General features: G+C 42.9%; 1 protein-coding gene across 2 annotated transcripts in view; it reads right to left on the reverse strand.

Moving 5' to 3' along the window:
* Nucleotides 1-7099: 7099 nt before the first annotated feature.
* The window catches only part of Glg1 (Golgi apparatus protein 1), a 127466-nt gene continuing 114803 nt past the window's right edge, over nucleotides 7100-19762 (reverse strand). For both annotated transcript variants that reach the window (XM_055062163.1, XM_050194356.2), the window contains exons 20-23: nucleotides 19288-19380; nucleotides 19076-19196; nucleotides 10043-10149; nucleotides 7100-9702 (exon numbers count right to left, since the gene is read on the reverse strand). In XM_055062163.1, the coding sequence (XP_054918138.1) occupies nucleotides 9535-9702; nucleotides 10043-10149; nucleotides 19076-19196; nucleotides 19288-19380 (489 nt within the window). In that variant the 3' untranslated portion in view covers nucleotides 7100-9534. The remainder of the gene's footprint in view (nucleotides 9703-10042; nucleotides 10150-19075; nucleotides 19197-19287; nucleotides 19381-19762) is intronic.

The following is a 19762-nucleotide window of genomic DNA, read 5'->3' on the forward strand; positions in this document are numbered from 1 at the left end:
CCATTGTTCCTCCGCGAGGTTGCAAATAGTTCGTACTTGAAACTTTTCCTGTTACCTTAATAAGGCGCCAAGCACAAAAATAAAGTTATAAGCGCGTAATTTTTTACGTTTTAACTCTTCTATTACAGTGGAACGGCGAAAGCCTAATTCTTTACTGACCTGAAATAAAACGCAATTTATTGTCAAGTTTCACTTCAGTTGGCAGTGAGGTTTCACGAGTAAAACGGGCTCAGCAATGAAGTGAACTGTACCGAGGACTTTTGAAGAGTAAAATGCTGCGACTCCATACACTTTGTCCATGTCTGTTGCACACCTCATCGCTTCCGCCGATGAAAAGACTTTTCAAGAACAGCAGACGCTACGAAGGTAAACAGTACGACACCGTTTTGAAAATGTCGCATGACGACGACTTTGCTTCTGTGATTGGCTAGCGCAGTAACAACGCCGCGCGGTCCGTGTGCTTGGTTGCCAACTGCTGTTTTAAAGCGAAAGCCTTACTGGCCGCGAACTTGCGATTTCGCCGTGGCGGTGCTCCGAGGAGGCACATGACGTCACAACGCGCGCCTCGCCGTAGATTTCTCTCTCGCTCCCTAGTCACTACTGCGCATGCGCCACTAGTAGCACCGAGCCACAGGTGTTCCGCCGCCGCCGTTTGGTATGACGTCACACCGCGTTCCTCGTCGTTGCGCTCGCCTCCGCTCGCTTCGCCAGCTGCGTCGCATTCCTGATAACATGTCGGATTGAAAAGGAGAGCTCCCGTGCGCCGCAACCACAGTTGAGGCGGCAGTATGTACGGCGACAATTCTGATAAGCAGGAGGAGGCCTGGAATCGACATCGGAACGAGAAGAAACGAATCGCCCCGGAAACAGACGAACAGCGCGCCGAACGACTGGCTAAACGCCGCAACATAGCTAGACAACCAAACTAACCTGGACTTGCAATCAAGATTAACCAAGGCTAACCATGCTATGCCTTAGCTTTCGCTATGTATATCCTGGCATAGCCGAGCTAAGCCACTGCCAATTTTTTTAAAGCGAAGTTTTCTTTGTCTCTTCCTTCGACTTTCCCACTGCTGCTGTCGCGCACACCGCGTCGGGGGGTGGTTCAGAGCGTGTATATAGATGACAGGCGCGAGTAAGAGAGGAAAGACGACGGGAGAAACTCGTTTTCACCCTACCGCGTCGAATGCGCACAATACCCTCTGGAGCTTCCTGGCCGTCGCCACGTTAGCCGCTTGACAGATGTAATTATCCGCAACTCCCCTCAGATGCATTGCAGAAACTCCAGCGCTTCCCTTTCTACTAACGTGTGAGGCCAGAGGGGACGCAGTAGAACTGTAGAGAGAAGGAGAGGGAGAAGCGACAGTTCCCATACAAGAGAGGGGGAGGTTGCAAGGATGGATTGATGGATGCTATGAGCGTCAGCTTTGGAACGGGGCAGTGGGTTGCGCCACCAAGCTCTTGCTATTATACTGCCTAATGTCCTACCTAGGTTAAACAATAAAAAAAAAAACACCGGTTGCGCCACCAAGACCTTGCTATTATACTGCCTAATGTCCTACCTAGGTTAAACAATAAAAAAGGAAAAAAAAAAAAACAGCAACTCCCACAACCAAATTTTCTGATCCCCTGTTGCAAACTGCGCTTTTGTACGTCTCCGTTTTTTGTTTCCCTAGTTTTCTTCCACCAATCCTCCGATCGCCTCTTGCTAATCCCTATTGCGGACATGTTTACTTTTCCACTGCTCTCGCTGAACCCAAGGGCTTCAGGAGGCCAGTGGTGCCTAAATCGACTGCTGGGTAGACGTCATCATCATCATCATCGTGGTTACGCCCACTGCAGGGCAAAGGCCTCTCCCATACTTCTCCAACTACCCGGTCATGTACTAACTGTGGCCATGTTGTCCCTGCAAACTTCTTAATCTCATCCGCCCACCTAACTTTCTGCCATCCCCTGCTACGCTTCCCTTCCTTTGGAATCCAGTCCGTAACCCTTAATGACCATCGGTTATCTTCCCTCCTCATTACATGTCCTGCCCATTGTTGAGTAGCCTTTACGGAATCCTGCCTGGTCCTTTGCTTGACAGAAGTCTAAGGTGCTCCTGATTCTATTTGCAATTACCTTAGTAAATACGTTGTAGGCAACGGACAGTAAGCTGATCGGTCTATAATTTTTTTAGTCTTTGGCGTCCCCTTTCTTATGGATTAGGATTATGTTAGTGTTCTTCCAAGATTCCGGTATGCTCGAAGTCATGAGGCATTGCGTATAAAGGGTGGCCAGTTTTCTAGGACAATCTGCCCACCATCCTTCAACAAATCTGCCATTATCTGATCCTCCATAGCTGCCTTCCCCCTTTGCACAGCTACCAAAGCTTTCTTTACTTCTTCCGGCGTTACTTGTAGGATTTCAAATTCCTCTAGACTATTCTCTCTTCCATTATCGTCGTGGGTGCCACTGGTGCTGTACAAATGACTATAGAACTCCTCAGCCACTTGAACTATCTCATCCATATTAGTAATGATATTGCTGGCTTTGTCTCTTAACGCATACATCTGATTCTTGCCTATTCCTAGTTATTCTTCACTGCTTTTAGGCTTCCTCCGTTCCTGAGAGCATGTTCAATTCTATCCATATTATACTTCCTTATGTCAGCTGTCTGACGCTTGTTGATTAACTTCAAAAGTTCAGCCAGTTCTATTCTAACTGTAGGGTTAGAGGCTTTCATACACATCTTCACATTCTAATAAAACATGCTCCATAGTTTCCCTAGCTTTACCGCAGCAAGTACATGCTTCTTTTCCTTCTTATATCTCGCTTTATAGGTGCGTGTTCTGAGGCATCCTGATCTCGCTTCGAAAACTAACGAGCTTCCCTTTGAGCAAGCTCCCTATACTGTCACACCACACCATGGCCATCGGCGAATTTTTTTCAGAGTATCGGAGTAACCGCAGGCGGCGCGGCGGTAGCGCATTTGCTTGCTTTCTTTGTGGCGGCCAGTATGCTTGATTATCTGTTTTTACGCATTGTTTGTGCAAGATGAAATTCAAAAGCAATCGCATGTGCTGCATGGCACCAACAGAGCTGTGACAAGTGAAGTGAGCCTCCACTCATTCACCCAAAGATGCGGAAAAGAAGAAAGAATGGGTAGCAAGGTTGCAAATAGGCAAGGCGGGTATACCACCGATGAAAGTGTGCATTTCATAGGCAGTGACTTTTTTTGGAGCCACATAGTTAAGAAAATGAAAGTTCTTTGCGTATGTGTATTCTTGTATTTGTTTTTCTACGGAGAATCTATGCTATAGTTAGAAAAATAGAGCTTGCTAGAGTGTATTGCAGCAGCGTGAACAACGGCATGACTTTGATCCCGAGTATATGTAGTACGTGAGTGAGCGTCGGAAGTATTTGCTCAGGTTTCACCTGCATTAATTCATAGTGTATGGTTGCCGCGGTGTCTCATTTCACCAGAAACACACGTTATCATTCTCGCTTCATCCTGTGGCCCTCCGTGCGGCCAAGCTCGAGCTGTGCACTTGTGGCCAGCGCAACGAGAACACACAATCATTTAACATTAAAACTGACATGTTCGTAGCACTTTGTCACAGCTATAGAGAAATGCTACAGTAGATCTACGCGGGCAGGGGTAGCAAGTATTTGACCGTGTTTCAGCGAGCAGCCCGCAGTGTGGTCACCGTTGTATCCTCCCGTCGGAAACGCATGTGTTTACGTTCTGGGCTGTACCCCGTGCGCCAACAAGCGGCCACGCTTTGCGGCTACAGTGGCCCTGAAAACAAGATTGGTAAAACATAAAACACAGACACCGAATTCGCAACGTGAGCGCAACAAGCTTCTGGCGTGAATCCTCGTCACTCGAACGATAACACAAACATACCAGCGAAAAATAAAACAAACGGCATGGCTTTCTGTACATCTGCATGCGCTAGCATAGCGACGTACAAAGAAGCATGAAAAGTCGCAGTTGTGATAACCTTAGTAATATCCTCCCTTTAATTAACGAATATAAATATCTCCTCATAAAAAATCAATCCATGAAAAGAGCTCGAGAACATCACAGAGCAGTAAAATTATTCTTTGTTGCGAAACGACAATGCATGAAAGGCAGGCATTGCAGGTCGTCGCAATTAGCATGAAGAAAAAGATAAAAGGCATTCGAACGTTCCTTGATTGAACTTTCCGGTCATAAATTCCAGCTGATGCGGCTTCTGCCGGGCATGTGACGTCTGCAGGCATAGCCCCTCCACAGCGACAGATGGTGCGCAGCAGGCCTTCCCGACCTCTTCCCCTTCAATGAGGCCCTGTATCCGCGTTTCTGAGGTGTCTATGTGGCGCATGATGTCACTCAACGACAGTGATTGTGAAAAACGTAGAGCCATCTTCAGCCATATATGACCTGACGTGAAGGACGCACATGCACTCAAGGGTTCCTATACTCTCTGTGGGTGCCATATTGAATTGCCTTGTGCACCACCTATAGGTGACGGAACTTGCGACAGCTCAAGGTACAGTACAGTAGGTTGCTGCTATTTCTGAAAAATAAACACCATGCAAATATGTCAAGCGGGCAACTTGTGCAGGGTACGCAGAAGCAAAGCAGCATTAATTAAAGCACACTGCAGAGTCCAGGAGACATTACGGAAGCGGTTGATCGTCAAATCAACACTTCTGCGCCCACGGCGTCAGCTTTGCGGCTAGACATTGCTAGAGGTCGTGGATTTGATGCCAATCATGGTAACCGCATTTCGACAGGGGCGAAATAGAAAACGCACATGCACTTAGATTTTGGGACATGTTAAAGGACATCATAGTGTCAAAATTAATCGGGAGTCCGCCACTACGGTGTGCCTCATAATCTGAGTGTGGTTTTGGCACGTACAGCGCCATAATCCAATTCAAGTTTAATACTTCTGCCACAATGCGATGTGCCATGTGAGGCAATGGCAATGTTCAACCCTCTCAGAGGTTATAAAATATGGTGCATAACAACACCTCAAGCAAGCACCTCTCCCTGTGTGTTCTGTGTACTAAGCAGAGAAACAGCAGTGGTGCACGCAAGGTGACGTTCAACATCAACTCACCACTCTTGTGTTAGCCTAAACGTTGAAGAAATTAAGCTTTAGCTGTCACCATCACCGCTAATTATCGTCAATCAAAGCATCCAGCATGGGAAGCTTCGCTTACATCGATTCCCACAGTGCGTGGGATCTGCATAATCTTTAAGTTGTATTCTACTATAGGAAACCTCCTCCGTAGTGCCTAGGCAGAGTCATATATTCAAGGAGCAAAATCCCTCACATTTTCTCTCTTGCGCCTGCTCTTACTAGCCCCTCGCACAAATGGCTGGTGATCCCTCAAATGAATGTCTCATGGTTCCACGATAATGGGTAACGTAAGCAGAACGTCGCCTCGAGGGGCGCCGTGTATTCGCGGGCCGTATAGTATACACGCCATGTATACTTTGCGTGTATTCACGGGCTTCTTTCAAGCTCGGAAAAAAACTTTTGTGTAACACGTAATGAGCAACAGAAAGCTGTATCAGGAGTTTTTCATGTTGCTCGACAATTTTATCATACACTTTTAATCTAATTATAATATTTGAGAAGTTGATTAACTAAGACTAATTATAACGTGAAATGCAAAAAATAATCTGAGTATCTCCAAGCGATGGCAAACATTACCTTGGTTCTGTCCATCTATGTATTTATATTTATAATAGCTTTCCTTTGACACTGCAGTGGCGCTGCAAGCACAAGCAATATTCGCATTTGCATTTGAACGCAAAGCCCCATTCTAAAACTCCTCACTCCTGAGTGCCCCAACACTTGCAAAGCTCCTTGGGGCTAGAAACATTTCGGGCCCCTATTCTAAAACTCTCCAATTAAGCATTTCGATTTCGCATACGATAGCTGCCTCATCGAGTAATATAGAATATAGATCATAGGTGAGAATTGCCCTATTTGCACAGGCAATTTTTAAAAATTTGGTGCAGCTAAACCCCCCTCGCCCCCCCACACACACATTATATATATATATATATATATATATATATATATATATATATATAGAGAGAGAGAGAGAGAGAGAGAGAGAGAGAGTTGGGAAAGCTCACCAGGTCCCAGCCCTCGGTGCACCACAAACCAGCAATATCCCCACGACCGATCGTACGCGCGTTATTCTAACTGGCCTCCACACGGAAGACCCACCACTATGGCTGCTACACCAATACTCGTAACATTTTATGGCACCGCTTCTGCACACTACACCCTTTACCTGCCTCCACATGCCTCAGCTCTAAACCACTGACAAATAGATGACTACAGCCACATCATACAAAGACCAAAAGTACCAGCTGCTAGAGCCTGCCCACCCACCCTGCCCGCCCACCCTGCCCGTCTACCCTGCCCATCACTCGAAATGGCAGTTGTAAATAAGCATTGGAGTGACCCATCGAGATAGGAGTGACCTACTATCGTTGCCATACTGCAGCACCATGTTGTCAGCTTTATGTATATTCCAAATGGTACACTGCAAGCGAAATGCATGTGACGTGATGCACACTGCACGTGACGTCGCCTCACTCATGGCAGGAGCGCCTCCTCAAAGAAGAGCGTGAGCTTGTGTTTCAATATTTAGCTGCTTTCTCAGCGTACATCAGTGCAACACTTTGCAGACATGATCTTCACTTTGTGATCTACGCACCACGATAGTCTGTTTACAATGCCCCAACCTGGCGAGGGCAAGTTTTCCACTTTGCATTGCACGAAAAAACAATGCCTCAGTAGCATGAGCTCCTTGCTCGATTTGCAATTTCTCAGGAAAGCTTATGTGCTTCACTTAAATATTTGTTGGCATTCTAACTGAATAAATTTTGGCCAAGTTATTCACAGTATACAGTCTAAGGTTATCAAATTATGTCCAAAAACAAACTTCTCGCCTTTGTGCTTTGAATATGTGCTCCTAGGAATTGTGTGTCAGACTTTTAGGCTGCACATCCGCAAGTGAGGATGCACTCAAGTCTTGCCAAAGCTCTTTCGTAGTTGCCCCGAGTGCAGTTGTTTTGAGAATAAGCAAAGGGAGCCACAAACAAAAGGTACTTGAATCTGTTCAGCGATGACGGTACATGACTAGTGGTAATGTCTTTGTGCTGACAAAGCATGAGACATCAAATACACTAGAGTGTGCAGCATTATTGGTGATACACAAGCCAACTTTGATCACCTAACTGTTGGCATGACTCAGTCACTGGAGTCTCATTGTGAAATTTCATGCACTTGTAAACAGGCACTGTCCCTCCCAGTGACAAGTACAATCTGGTAGCATTGCATTTGCCACTAGTCCACTAGCAAATGGAAGGTCCCAACAATTATGAATTCCGAACCAGTACCCAGGATACGGAAGATCACACAGGTGTTTGAACTTCCACAAAACTATCTTAACATTCGTGCTACAGTACTGAACTCAGTTACATGCTTTAGTGACGAACTCTCAAAACACTCCCATGCTGTTTTCTTTAATTGAAACAGTGAAAGTTGATGCACATCAGCTCACGTGCCTTGTACCATTCTCCAAATTTCACAGGCAGTCACGTCTTTTTCACAAACTTGGTAGAAAAGAGCCATGTGCCCATATTACAGTCAATGACTTAACATGGCAAGAGACTTGATGCAGAATGTGCCTTTAACAGGAGCTTGCTCATGACAGACAAGAACATCCTGGAAATTCAGAGGAATGCTATAGAGGTGTTGACACAAAGAGTCAACTTTAGTGCCTCATGGAGCTTGAAACAAAGGCAAGAGAATGCTCTTAAGAACAAACAAATAAGGCACTAATACAGTGCCACACGCACACGCACACACACACGCACACACACACACACACACCAAAATAAAGGCATGCAAAGCATTTACACACAATAAGTTTCTGCAAAGTGATTTGCAACAACAAAGTTCCTTGATTTTGCAGAAAGCAATGACGACCTTTTGGCAAAAGCTACAAAAATGTGCCTATAACCAATGGCTGCGTAGCACTGGACGGGCCATGATGTACACTAGTCTTCATGCTTCACCAAATGATCTCGTATATATAGACCAGAGCTCTTTTCCAACCGCATGCAAAGTAAAGAGCTACAAGTTGCTACCAAGCACAAAAGCAGGACTTGACTATTTTAAAGAAAGCATAAACCAGGCATAATAAATGAATCTGGCAATATGTTTAACAGGGTGACGGTGCAGTAGCACAAGTTGAAAATGCTAGACTAGATTACAGCACAAAATTTTCAGAGACGAAATATTGCTGCTAGTCTGTTCCATCTAAGTGACATGTAATACAAACAAAAATGTTAACATGGTTTTCCAATTATTGAAAATGTAGCACTAATGCAGCTGTAATTCAGGGCATCAAAGAAAATATGGATACTGTAAAAGAGTTGAAAATGTTAAGCTAAAAGCAGCCAGAACATTAATGACGAAGTTAGAAAAACTCTGCATAAACCAGAAAAAAATCTAGTCTTTACAACTTCTGCTTTTATAAGGTTTCGTTAAGTTAAAAAGGTATAAAAATGATACCACACTGATTAAATATCTAGTCCTATGTGCAAGACTGCCATACAATATATGTGTATATATGTGTATATTAGAGTATATAAAGTATACATGTACATACATGTATACATGTAGTACATATATAAAAACACCAACAAAAGATGGTGACAAGAAAGGTGAAGCAGGATGGCTTAACAATGCTAAATATCCTGGCATTTGCGAGATATTAGAAATAAGTGATGCACAAATTGATTGTGCACTGATTCTTAGGTCTTCTGTAGTGTGCCCTAGGATGACTGGGGGGAACACACCAAAAGAACAGAAGACAGCAAGTGACAATAATTGACACAACAACAGCAATAACAACAACAAAAAAGACGAAAATGCAGCTTTTGGTGGAATGCCTACCAGGGTAAGATATTACTTCAGTGATGGTATCGCTCTACACAAAGCACAAATTTACAAAAGAATCTTTTAAAGCCATGTAAACATTCCTGACCACCAAGCAAGCTTTCAAATCAGGCTAACTCCCTTTCTATGACTTCACAAAATGACAACACTAAAGAAAAAGGAGAAAGAAGAGCTGAAGAAGACAACCAACACAATCATAGACCATAAACACAGTGTGTCGACAGTGTGGTGCTCAATCAATTGTTCATACAAGTGACACAACTAGGTTTGACATGGCAGCAATGGTAGAGTGGGTAGGAAGGCCTTTGTTCTCACAAAACAAATCATGCTGTTGCCGTTAAGCACGCATGAGTGAGTCTTGCCGCAAAGGTAGCTCTAACAATGCTCACGGGTGAAACTTTGGCTGCCTTTGGCAAGGCATGTGAACTTCAAGGTGGATTTCAATGCTGCAGTAACTGCAATAACGTGGAGCTATGGTATGGTCTGTCAGCAGGCGAACTGCATCCTTTTCTTCTTTCTTTTTTCACTCTTTGTTGTTACTTTGCTTCCCCACTTGCACATGTCATTTTCATTTGTTCTTGATGTTTGCTGGAAGTCTCTTGGTAACACGGCCACAAAACAATCCCCCTACAAAGATGACGCCTAATACACCCATGGCTACCACTACAAAGTAGTTCCGTGAAGGAGAGTTGGCAATTTGTTGCACTACATCTCGAATGGACTCCACAGGTGCCACCTAAATGAGAAAATGTATGGAAGCCAAATCAGAAAGATCACCGAAATTCAATTTGCCTAAAACAACTGCTTCTCACTTTTTTTTATATACATACAGTTTACTACTATTATTCTTACAGCATGCAGTAAAAGTTTCAAGATGAATAAAAATGGAAACTGCAGTCAAGGCTCTGGTACTAAAACACACACAACACACCCACACAAACACAAACAAACAAACAAACAAAGGAAGGAAAATGTACCCCATGAACACCTTTTTGTTGTACACATTGCTTCCTTCATCTGCAATTTTTCGCACAGCCTTGACTGCTCTTCCAATGTGCAAGTAATTCCAGACCTACCTGAGCAGCATATTCAAACATTTCCACTCGTTTTGAAAGCAGTGTTCGACACTCTTCCGTCAAGGCAATTGTATCCGACTCTAAACCCGTCAGAAGGCAGGAAAGCACTAAGGAGAAAACGAGAAACAAGTGCCTCAGTATCTGCAATTCCAGGCATGGCCAAAATTTCAATGCAGCGTTGGACATATGCAAGGAAATGTACATGCCATATATACAGGGCATTTCACGTAACTTGAATCAAGGATCTAAAGACAGTGGTTAACCGACACTGAATGAAACCAACGAAATATGGTTTGCCATCATGCAGCACTCCTTAGAGTACTTTTTATATTGCGCTAAATTAGTTAATTACTAAGATCAATTATGCAAAATCTTTAGTATTCACTTTAGGGCCAAGTGCATTTTGTTAGGTCGTAGAGGGGATTCAGGAACGACCGATACAATTTTTTTGTGGCAATGTACATGCTGCGTGGTGATATTTTTTGCCGTTTAAAGAAAGCCCGCGAAATATGAAATCAAACCACATGGCGGCGCTCATGCGCTATCATATTGCAGCACTCTCAACCATGCTTCAAGTGAAAGAACCGTGCGCGCAGACCATTGCAAAGTGAGTGGCCGTGGCTCTAAACATCGGCTTCACAGTGCTTCAGCATCTTTGACAGTGCCACAAGGAAAAGAAGTGCTGTCGTCCCTGATAAGCGATATGCTCGAAGCACTGTTCAGAGCATTGCAATATGATGGCACATGAGCGCAGTCACGTGGTTTTATTTAATATTTCAAGACCTTTCTTTAAACGGAAAAGAAAGAAAAGAATACAAAAGAAAAAAGACCAAGCACCATGTACGTTGTCATAAAAAATTGGATCGGTAGTTTCTGAACCCCCTCTACAACGTAACGAAATGCACTTGGCCCTAAAGTGAATAATAAACATTTTGAATAATTTTTCTCAGTTAATTAACTAATTCAGCAGAATATAAAAAAATATTTTGAGGAGTGCCACATGATGGCAAACCTTATGTGGTTGGTTTCACCCATCTGTGGTTAACCACATCTTTAAATCCTTGGTTCAAGTCAAGTGAGACACCATATATGTGGGTCATTCCATCTCAAGTGTACTAGTAGGTGCTTTTGTGACCGTATTAGATTCTGCTGACAAATATCATAGTATTTTACCTCAATGAGGGAAGCACTTATTCAAGCAATTTCTTCCGTAACAAAATTTTCTGACGCTGTGAGGGTGCTTCGAAGGTTGCACACGCAAATGACACTATGGCGGGCAGACAAATTTCTTCAAAATTACTCCTTTGACCTATTACTGCAGTTTTCTTTTTCTATATTCTGCAGTCGTCACTCTTTAATGATAGTCATTGGCGTAGCCAGAGGGAGGGGGAGTCGACCCCCTCCCCCCTTCCCTCCTTTTCCATGGAACATAAAGACTCCGGAGGTCGGCTCTGAAAGAGCAACATGGATGAAAGAGAAAGCTTGAATGTGAAAGAAAGGCAAGGGCTAGTGGCGAATGAGGAGGGTAGGGGGGACGTCATGGGGACGATCCCCTCTTTCATGCACAGAATATTGCAGCCCCACTGATGGCGCACCTCTACCTCATTCGGGATTCTGTTAACCATAACTGCTGAGGGTGAATCAGTGCTAAAAATTCCAACACAGGTAAAGATGGGACGAGCACGTACATAAAGTGTGGGGGCATTGTTGCTCCCCACCAGGCCTTTATATCGTCAAAGAGCTTCTCATTTCTCGTACTTGACTGAATTGTCAACTATGCTACGTGGAAGAAAAGCATTCCAAAAACATTGCCACTTGCTTTTCTAGGAAACATATATTAAGCGCCCCCCCCCCCCCCCTTTTTCCTCTTCTTTTTCTTTCACTTGTTACTGACTTTCATTATGTTAATAAACTTGAGAAGAGCTTGCTGTATGAAAACAGGGCCAATAGACGGGACAAAAAAGAAAGACCTTCAGAATGCTGATTTGCACATGACAAAATATATCAAGGACAGAGGTGCTGGGTCAGGGAAGCTAAGGAACTGCCACAGCAAACAGGTGAGAGGGCAGGTAGGTGAATGGCCTCGAAATCCACGCAGAAACAGAAATATAGGAATGTTAGGGGCTGCCACACCGTTCAACAACCCGGTGAATGTTGAAGACAGTGACTAACGGAAAAGAATTTTAAGAAGGAGAGTGGGGTGATGGATACGAGGAGGGGGGAGGGGGGGGGGTGATGGGAATAAAAGGCATCAAGAACGAAGTTGGGTGATAACTATGGACATAGGGAGAGTGTCTCGTCACTGCCCGATTGCTCAACACCAGACGGCGGTGGCCAGTCACCTAGCTGAGGCTCACCTACCCGTTGTAACACGTGCTGCTTGCTGTGGAGAGCCCATCCTAACTAAATGACTCGGCAATTGTCAGAATAGACGGGTGTCGGAAGACCAACACTTTCAAATCTCTCGGAGCTACTAGCCCTTATTTTACTGCAAACTACGGATGTCGCAATTTTCACAAAGGCTACTAAACAGGAAGCAGCCCTGCTTTGGACTGTCTTCTCATCAATTCCCGAGTGCAATCAAATAACAATATGTGTTGCGTGATGACTACAATACCATGATTTCAAGTTACTTCCAAATATCTCTTCAAACAAGTCAGACAGCAGGTCACAGAATGTGAGTGAAACTTGCATCATATTATACTATCGGAGTTCTAGAGCAAAGCTTCATTCCTGCATATTTTAATCTAGAATAATATAGCATGCCCACAACGCCGAAAACACAATTGAGTGATAGGCAACTTGCAAAATAGTGCCCGCACTTTTCCATATGTAGCCGTGGCTGTACCACTCACAAGAAGATGTGGCTGGAAAACAGCGGTTATCTCCACTGTTACCAGGGCCGCAACTAGTCCGGCCTGCAAACAAGACACACTATAGTGTGCTGCCTTGTTTTTGTTTGGCCCCATATTTAGCACTGTTCATTCTTCCAATTCATGTACCAGCTAGGTCATCGACATGCATTATATTAATGCATCAATTCGTAAACAAAAAAAATTTTCTTTTAATAACACACACACACACACACACACACACACACACACACACACACATACACACACACACACACACACACACACCCACGCACGCACACACAAATATATGAGATAAAGAGGTGAAGGAGGGGGAGAAGGGGTAGTTGTCGACGGAACTCCCCCCCCCAGAAAAAAATTTCTGACTATGCCACTTAGTATTTTATTACTTTTCATTTTAATTTACAATAATTTTAGTCATGAGAAAAAGCTGACAATTGCTACATATTTAATGTTTTTTAGAGAGAAAAACAACTTGTTCCATGAGGAATATATTCAGAATATGGGCTTGGTATGTATGTATATTAGATGATAAAAATACTCTGAGGAGAAATATTTTGTGTTAAAATCATGACCAAAATGGCAAAAATAACATTCTGACTCAGCCTGTGGCTTCATTTTCAGAATGTAGCGGTCCAAGTAAAAATATGGCCTTATAAGCATTGTATACTATGCCTTGCTGCCAATTTATCTAGAAAGATTTAGAAAAGTAAGTTTAGTTTTAAGCAAGAAAAAAAATGTTTGAACTGCACAATCACAAGCCTGTGCAGGGCATCTTTGTTTCATCTTTACTGCACAGAACTTCGGTCGGCGTTTTAGTCCACCTCATTTCACGTGTCCCTATCATTTTTTTTTTTTCCTTTTTGAAGACAAGATCTTCTTTGGCGACTTCAGATTCACTTGGGGTTTCTGGGCATCTGGGTTTCTGGGCGTCTAGGTTTCTGGCCACTTTTATCTCATAAATTAGGCCATTATAGGCCTTCTAGTGCGTGTAGGACAAGAAAACAGGCATCAAAATGAAGCTTGGAACGCAAAAGACACACAGAGTTAGTGTTTAGCTATGTACAGATAAGTAATAATGTGTAATTAGTACAAAAATGACGAAATTAAATCCACATGTGCCCACATAGCTCTATGCTAACTTTGTGTGTCTTTTTCTTCCCAAGCTTCGTTTTGACACTTAATTCCTTGTCCTACGTATAGTAAAACACCTCAAATCGTCTTATTTACAACACGAAAGTGGCCAGAAGCCCAGACTCCACAAACTCCAAATTAATGTACAGTTGCTAAAGAAGACCCTGTCTTCAAAAAGGAAAAAAAAAAAAAAAAGAGGAACATGTGAAATAAGCCAAACTAAAACGCTGACTGATGTGCTGTGCAGTGAAGGCAAAACAGAGATGCTCTGCGCAACCTTGTGAATGTGCTGTTCAAAAATATTTTTCTCGCTTAAGACTAAATTTACATTTTTAAAGCTTTCTAGATAAATTAGTAGCAAAGTACAATGGTGATTAGGCCATATTTTTACTTGGAGCGCTACATTTTGAAAATGAAGCCACAAAGTGAGTCAGAAGGTCTTTTTTCCATTTCTGTCATGATTTTAAAGAATTTTTAGGTTTTATTTCTTCTCAGAGTGTTTTTATCATACTTTAAACACACATACCAAGCCCATATTGGGAATATATTCCTCCATGGAACAATGAGTTCTTTCACTAAAAATATAGAATATGCGACAATCGTCAATTTTTTGTCATGACCAAAATTAATGTAAATTAAAACAAAAAGTAATAAACTATAATAGTAATGAAAGAGTGCCGTCTATAGAATACACAAAAAAAAATGTTCCAGTAGTAGGTTAAAACAATAATTTTTCTGCCTGACATAGTTTCACTAGTGTGTGTAGCTACCTTCGAAGCGCCCTCATGGCACCATAAAATTATTTTCAAGAAACCGCTTGAATAATTACTTCCAACATTGACGTAAAATAGTGATTTTTTTTTTTGAAGAACTGGAGATGGTTGAAGACAACATGTAGTGCACTTGAGATGGAATGACCCATACATATGACACATATATCTTAGCGGGCCCCCCTTATGTGGGAATCAGTGTTACATGAAGCTTTCTTTGATGTTTGCACAAATGTCAAAGGAAATGTTATTCAAATGTAACACTATCTGTAAGAACTTTTGTACAAAATGAGGCAAATGGAATATAATTTCAAGCACTTCTCTGACAACTTCTTCAATTTGCTGTTGCTGCCTTCTTCACTTCTTAGTAGCTTACTGGGGTCCTAAACCACCCCTCGGGTTTGGTGAAAAAACGCAGTCTGTGGATAGCATATGCTGCTGTGGAACGTCTTGGCCAAATTTTGCAGTCGTGCACAGTGCATGGATCTCGCAAGCAGAGCGTGAAGTTACCTTTCTCTCAAACTCTCTTTTCAAGAGAAGCCTGCTCCTCACTCTTTTCTGGACACTTTATATATTGGTTGATTATTATATCAATAAAGAAAGGTGTTTCGTTCAGTGCGCTTCTTCCTACTGTTACTGTGTATATTTATGGAGGAAGTTTAATAAACAGGCTGAAGTGAAAATCTGCTTTTGAATTTCGATAATTACGTACTTCTGGAAGAAGTCAACTATCGCCTGCTCACACTTAGCCACGGCCACCCTGCTTATCGGTGCCGTAGCCGTCGGGTCTCACTAATTTCGACTAGTTTTGAACACTCAACTAGCCTCGAACTACTCAAAACTGAAGGTTAGATCACACGCATGCTTGCCGACGTGCATTTACTCTTGGCCACTCCTGGTTAGACGCCTTGGCAGACTGCTTTGTAATGAATGCTTCAAAATGCGCAAGTTGTATGTGACTATCAGTCGGTCAAGCTGGTACAGGACACAGCTGGTCTGCACCACGCAGCACAGCCAGATAGGAGCATGTGAGTGTGAGTGCGCACTCTAGCCCTGTCGTGCACAAAGGAAACACTGCAGTTGCATGTAGCTGTAGTCTGCAACGTAGTGTAGATACTGCGGTTCTTGTGGGGTGCCGCGATGAGTCAACTGACAAAGTGCACTGAGGCTCGCTGAGGACAACTGCATTTGGCACGTTGTAGGTACCAAAATCTGAAATAGTGGCATCTATGTGAACATCCAAAATCAAACTTGAACTGCATGCCACGGTGACGCTCAGTAGGCAGAGCGTTGTGGGCACATCCCGCTCTACCATAGCCTTCGCACTGCAAATCATTGAAGATGGAGCGGGAGCACCACAAACAATACGTTTGATTGCCAATAACTCCGATTCTGCTTAACACATTGAAGAAGTTTTTGTGGCAAAGTATTTCTGAAATAGTCTAATTTAATTTCAAATGCATTTGTCAACTTCGATAAAAAGTGGTTCAGGGCTCCGTTAAAGAGTCCCTGAAATGGTTTTTGCCATAGACACAGAAGGTATCTCTCAAGAAATACTTTCTATCTAGAAGTTCGCATCAGCACACTATAGTAACACAGGTACAAGTGGCTAAACATTACCTTCCTTTAAGGTCCGGCATTCCCCTTCTACTTTTACACCGTGCGGCCATCACTATCTCCTGCCTCCTTCATGCGGTGACGCAAGTGTTGTCTACTTCCGGTTGATTTGAACCCAGTGTGTTCCTGTACCTCTCTCCGACACAGTTTTTCTTCTTAAGCGTGGGCTAGATTGAGTGTAATTTCAAGATGTACTTCATGCAGCGGATGGAGACGTGGTGGCACTACATGCAATTTTCCCTGGCTTGCGCTACATGAAGCAAAAAGAGCTGGCTGCCGCCACAGGCATTCACAAACTACCAAGTAGCTGTTTCCGCTATTATTTCTGCTTGATAATCGCCTGATAACATGTCTATGTCTAATAATACATACATTTACCATTGCTCGTAAGATTTCTTAGTAGCCGTCAGTGAAAAAAAAAATAAGCGCTGCCCCTAACTTGTAATGTGGTAAAATGGGCTATTTATAATGTTCCCTCTAGTCTAGACCTAATTAAAAAGAGTACGTTGACACTGGGAGTCAAACCCGCACCTTCTGCATGGGAGGCAGAGACTGTACCACCACGTACCACTACACGAAAGCCTAACTCAAGATGGCAACTCCCTAACGGACATTTTGACATGTTGTAGGGCATGTTCCATTAACTTTGCAACGCTGTTTTTCCTTATCTCAGCATGTTAGGACATTTTTCTGCTGCGATTCTGGGCTCTCTGACAAATGCATAACCTGTGATTGTCGCTAATAGAGCTTTTGTTTTCAAAATTGCGAGGGATTGCTGTGTTCAGGCGGATGTGAACAATTGGTCTCAGGCAGACAGTCTGAGGCAGAAGTTGGCTATTGGTTTGAAGAAACGTCTACATTTATTGTATTATAGTTAAGTTATTTTTTAAACAGTACACAAATTACAATGCATAAGTATGCTATTAAAAAGAAGGTTAATGTAGCAGCTAGTTTCAGGCATTCCTGATGACATAACATAGATAGCCAATCGTATCACTAGCCAGAGTGACATCACTCATCCATGCTATGTACATAGCGTGGGAAGAGGCGGCTGAAAACACAGGGAAGCGGCACTGCTGCGGTCGGTAGCGATGTGCGTTTTTAAATCCTTATAATAAATTACACACTTCACGTGTGATCAGAAGGGCCTACTCTACTGACTCCGTACATTTGTACACAATCGTTTCAGAATCCCTTTAACGTTGCTTACTCATTCTATGCTCTGGTCCCATTTCGTTGACTTCGGTTTTTTCTCCACACTGCTTCACTTTAAGCTGAGTGCTCCTTGCTCAATGCATGCTCTGGTCGCACTTTGTCATTGCCCATTTTAACTTCTTTCTCCACACTACTTCATTTCTAAGTAGCTCGATGCTCCTCGCTCAATGCACAACTCTTGCTTCATTTTGTTCACTTTTCTCTCCACACTTCTTCACTTGTCTGTAACCAACTTTTTAAATTCTTTGTTGCTGACTTCTTTGCTTTTCTGTATCTCAACACTTCTCACTTAATACATTCTCTGGTCCCATTTTCTTCACTTTTTTTCACACTTGGCTATTCTCTTGCCAACTTCACTTCTCTGTAGTCAACTTCTTCAACTTTCTGTTGCACAATTCTTCACTTCTTGCCTCTTGTTCTACTTGTCTATTCAGGCTTATATACCTGTCAAGCATGTATTGTGCTCAGAAGGACGGCGCAATGAGGGTCACTACAAAACCCAAACACATATTGCTTTATGTTCAGTATTCTATGACAAAGGCTTGCATAAAACAGCATTATCGTGTAAGGTGAGAGCCTATTATGATGGTGATTTTAAGCTGGCACTCATATGGTATTTTTGCCTCCAGGTGGCACACACTACAATACCTAGTAGAACATACCCATTGCACGTACGTGACCCAAGTTGTTGTCTACTTGGCAAGAGGGCACCCGCAATGTGGAGGGAAATTGGCACAGAAAGCTTCACTTTAAAGAGCTGCTTTTCTTTTGTGCTGTTAGAATGTTAGAATGCAGTCTGCAGATCAACACAAGCATCAAGTCCCTACTTCAGGCGAACAATGCCCCAGTGCAGTCCCGTAACATATTCATATTCTACATAACACATATTCCACGCAGCTAGATGAAATTTCACTCTAACTTCCTGGCTAACAAGTCCTGTTGACAAGATCACTAACAAGTTAGCATTAAAGTGGCCTCATAATTACCGTTTCTATTCATAATTGACCCAATTTCCATACCACAGCAATTAAAGAAACGACAACAGATGTCCCTCCACTAGCCAATACTTCAACATATCGGCACAAAATTCAGCACCTAGAATACACAACAGCACAACTCTTTTCGATATATATTCAAAAGAAAACAGTCTTTTAAAGTAGTTTATGTTGAAGATAAGAGGGCTCTACAATTTGTGTTTTTACTGCACCAAACTGTTTCAAGAAACTAAAAAACCCAGCTTACTGAAAGGCATTCAGCCGTATGAGTTCACTAATGCAATTCCCTTGAGGTACAACAAAGTGGCCTAATTCTTTGCACAAAAGCAGCATTGCACAAACCATAATGCACTGGCAATGCAAGCCAAATGCACACTGTTCAACTCTAAATAATGACACTTAAATGCAGAAAAGGTAGTAAGGACTTACGGTGGCCCTGGCCAGGTGTGAGATCATGGCAGAAATGCTTGATGTCATGCAGACATGCTTTGTACAGGATAGGATCCGCCTGAACATCAGCCTTGCCTTCATGTATAAGACGAGCAACTTCCTGTAACCAAAATGAAGGAACAATTGAAGTCACCTTGGAAAATAAGCTGGAACGTAATCAATGGAACAGTCTTGAAAATCATGAACCATACCTTCTTACACGCTGGGTTTTTGATGTCACGGTTTTGAAAGTGCGATTTTAAGCATTCCTCTATGTCACGGTCATCCTTGCAAGAACTCTGAATCTGAAAGTAAACAACAAAGCTTCAGACTTTGTTGGAAAAATAGTGCAGTAGAACCTCATTCATACGATCCCATTTCGTACGATTTCCCAGTGCCAATGTTCATGATCACAAACACAAAAATTGACCCAATACAGTTATGGTTCTTTTTTACCAGTTAATACGTCCCTGGAAAAAGCGATCTTTTGGCACCAACATTCAGTACCTTGGCAAACTGCAATTGCACGATATGCTTTCTGGCCACTAGATCCCATGTGAACAAGAGAAGGTACGAGGCACGCGCAATTGAGAGCAGTAGGCGCCCACCACGGAAGCTTCCCCATAGCACTCAGCTGCCCATGTCACGTGGAAATGCCAGCACTCACTCACTTTCCTCTCCTGGTGG

This window comes from Dermacentor andersoni, chromosome 1 (assembly GCF_023375885.2).
Source record: "Dermacentor andersoni chromosome 1, qqDerAnde1_hic_scaffold, whole genome shotgun sequence".
NCBI lineage: Eukaryota > Metazoa > Arthropoda > Arachnida > Ixodida > Ixodidae > Dermacentor > Dermacentor andersoni.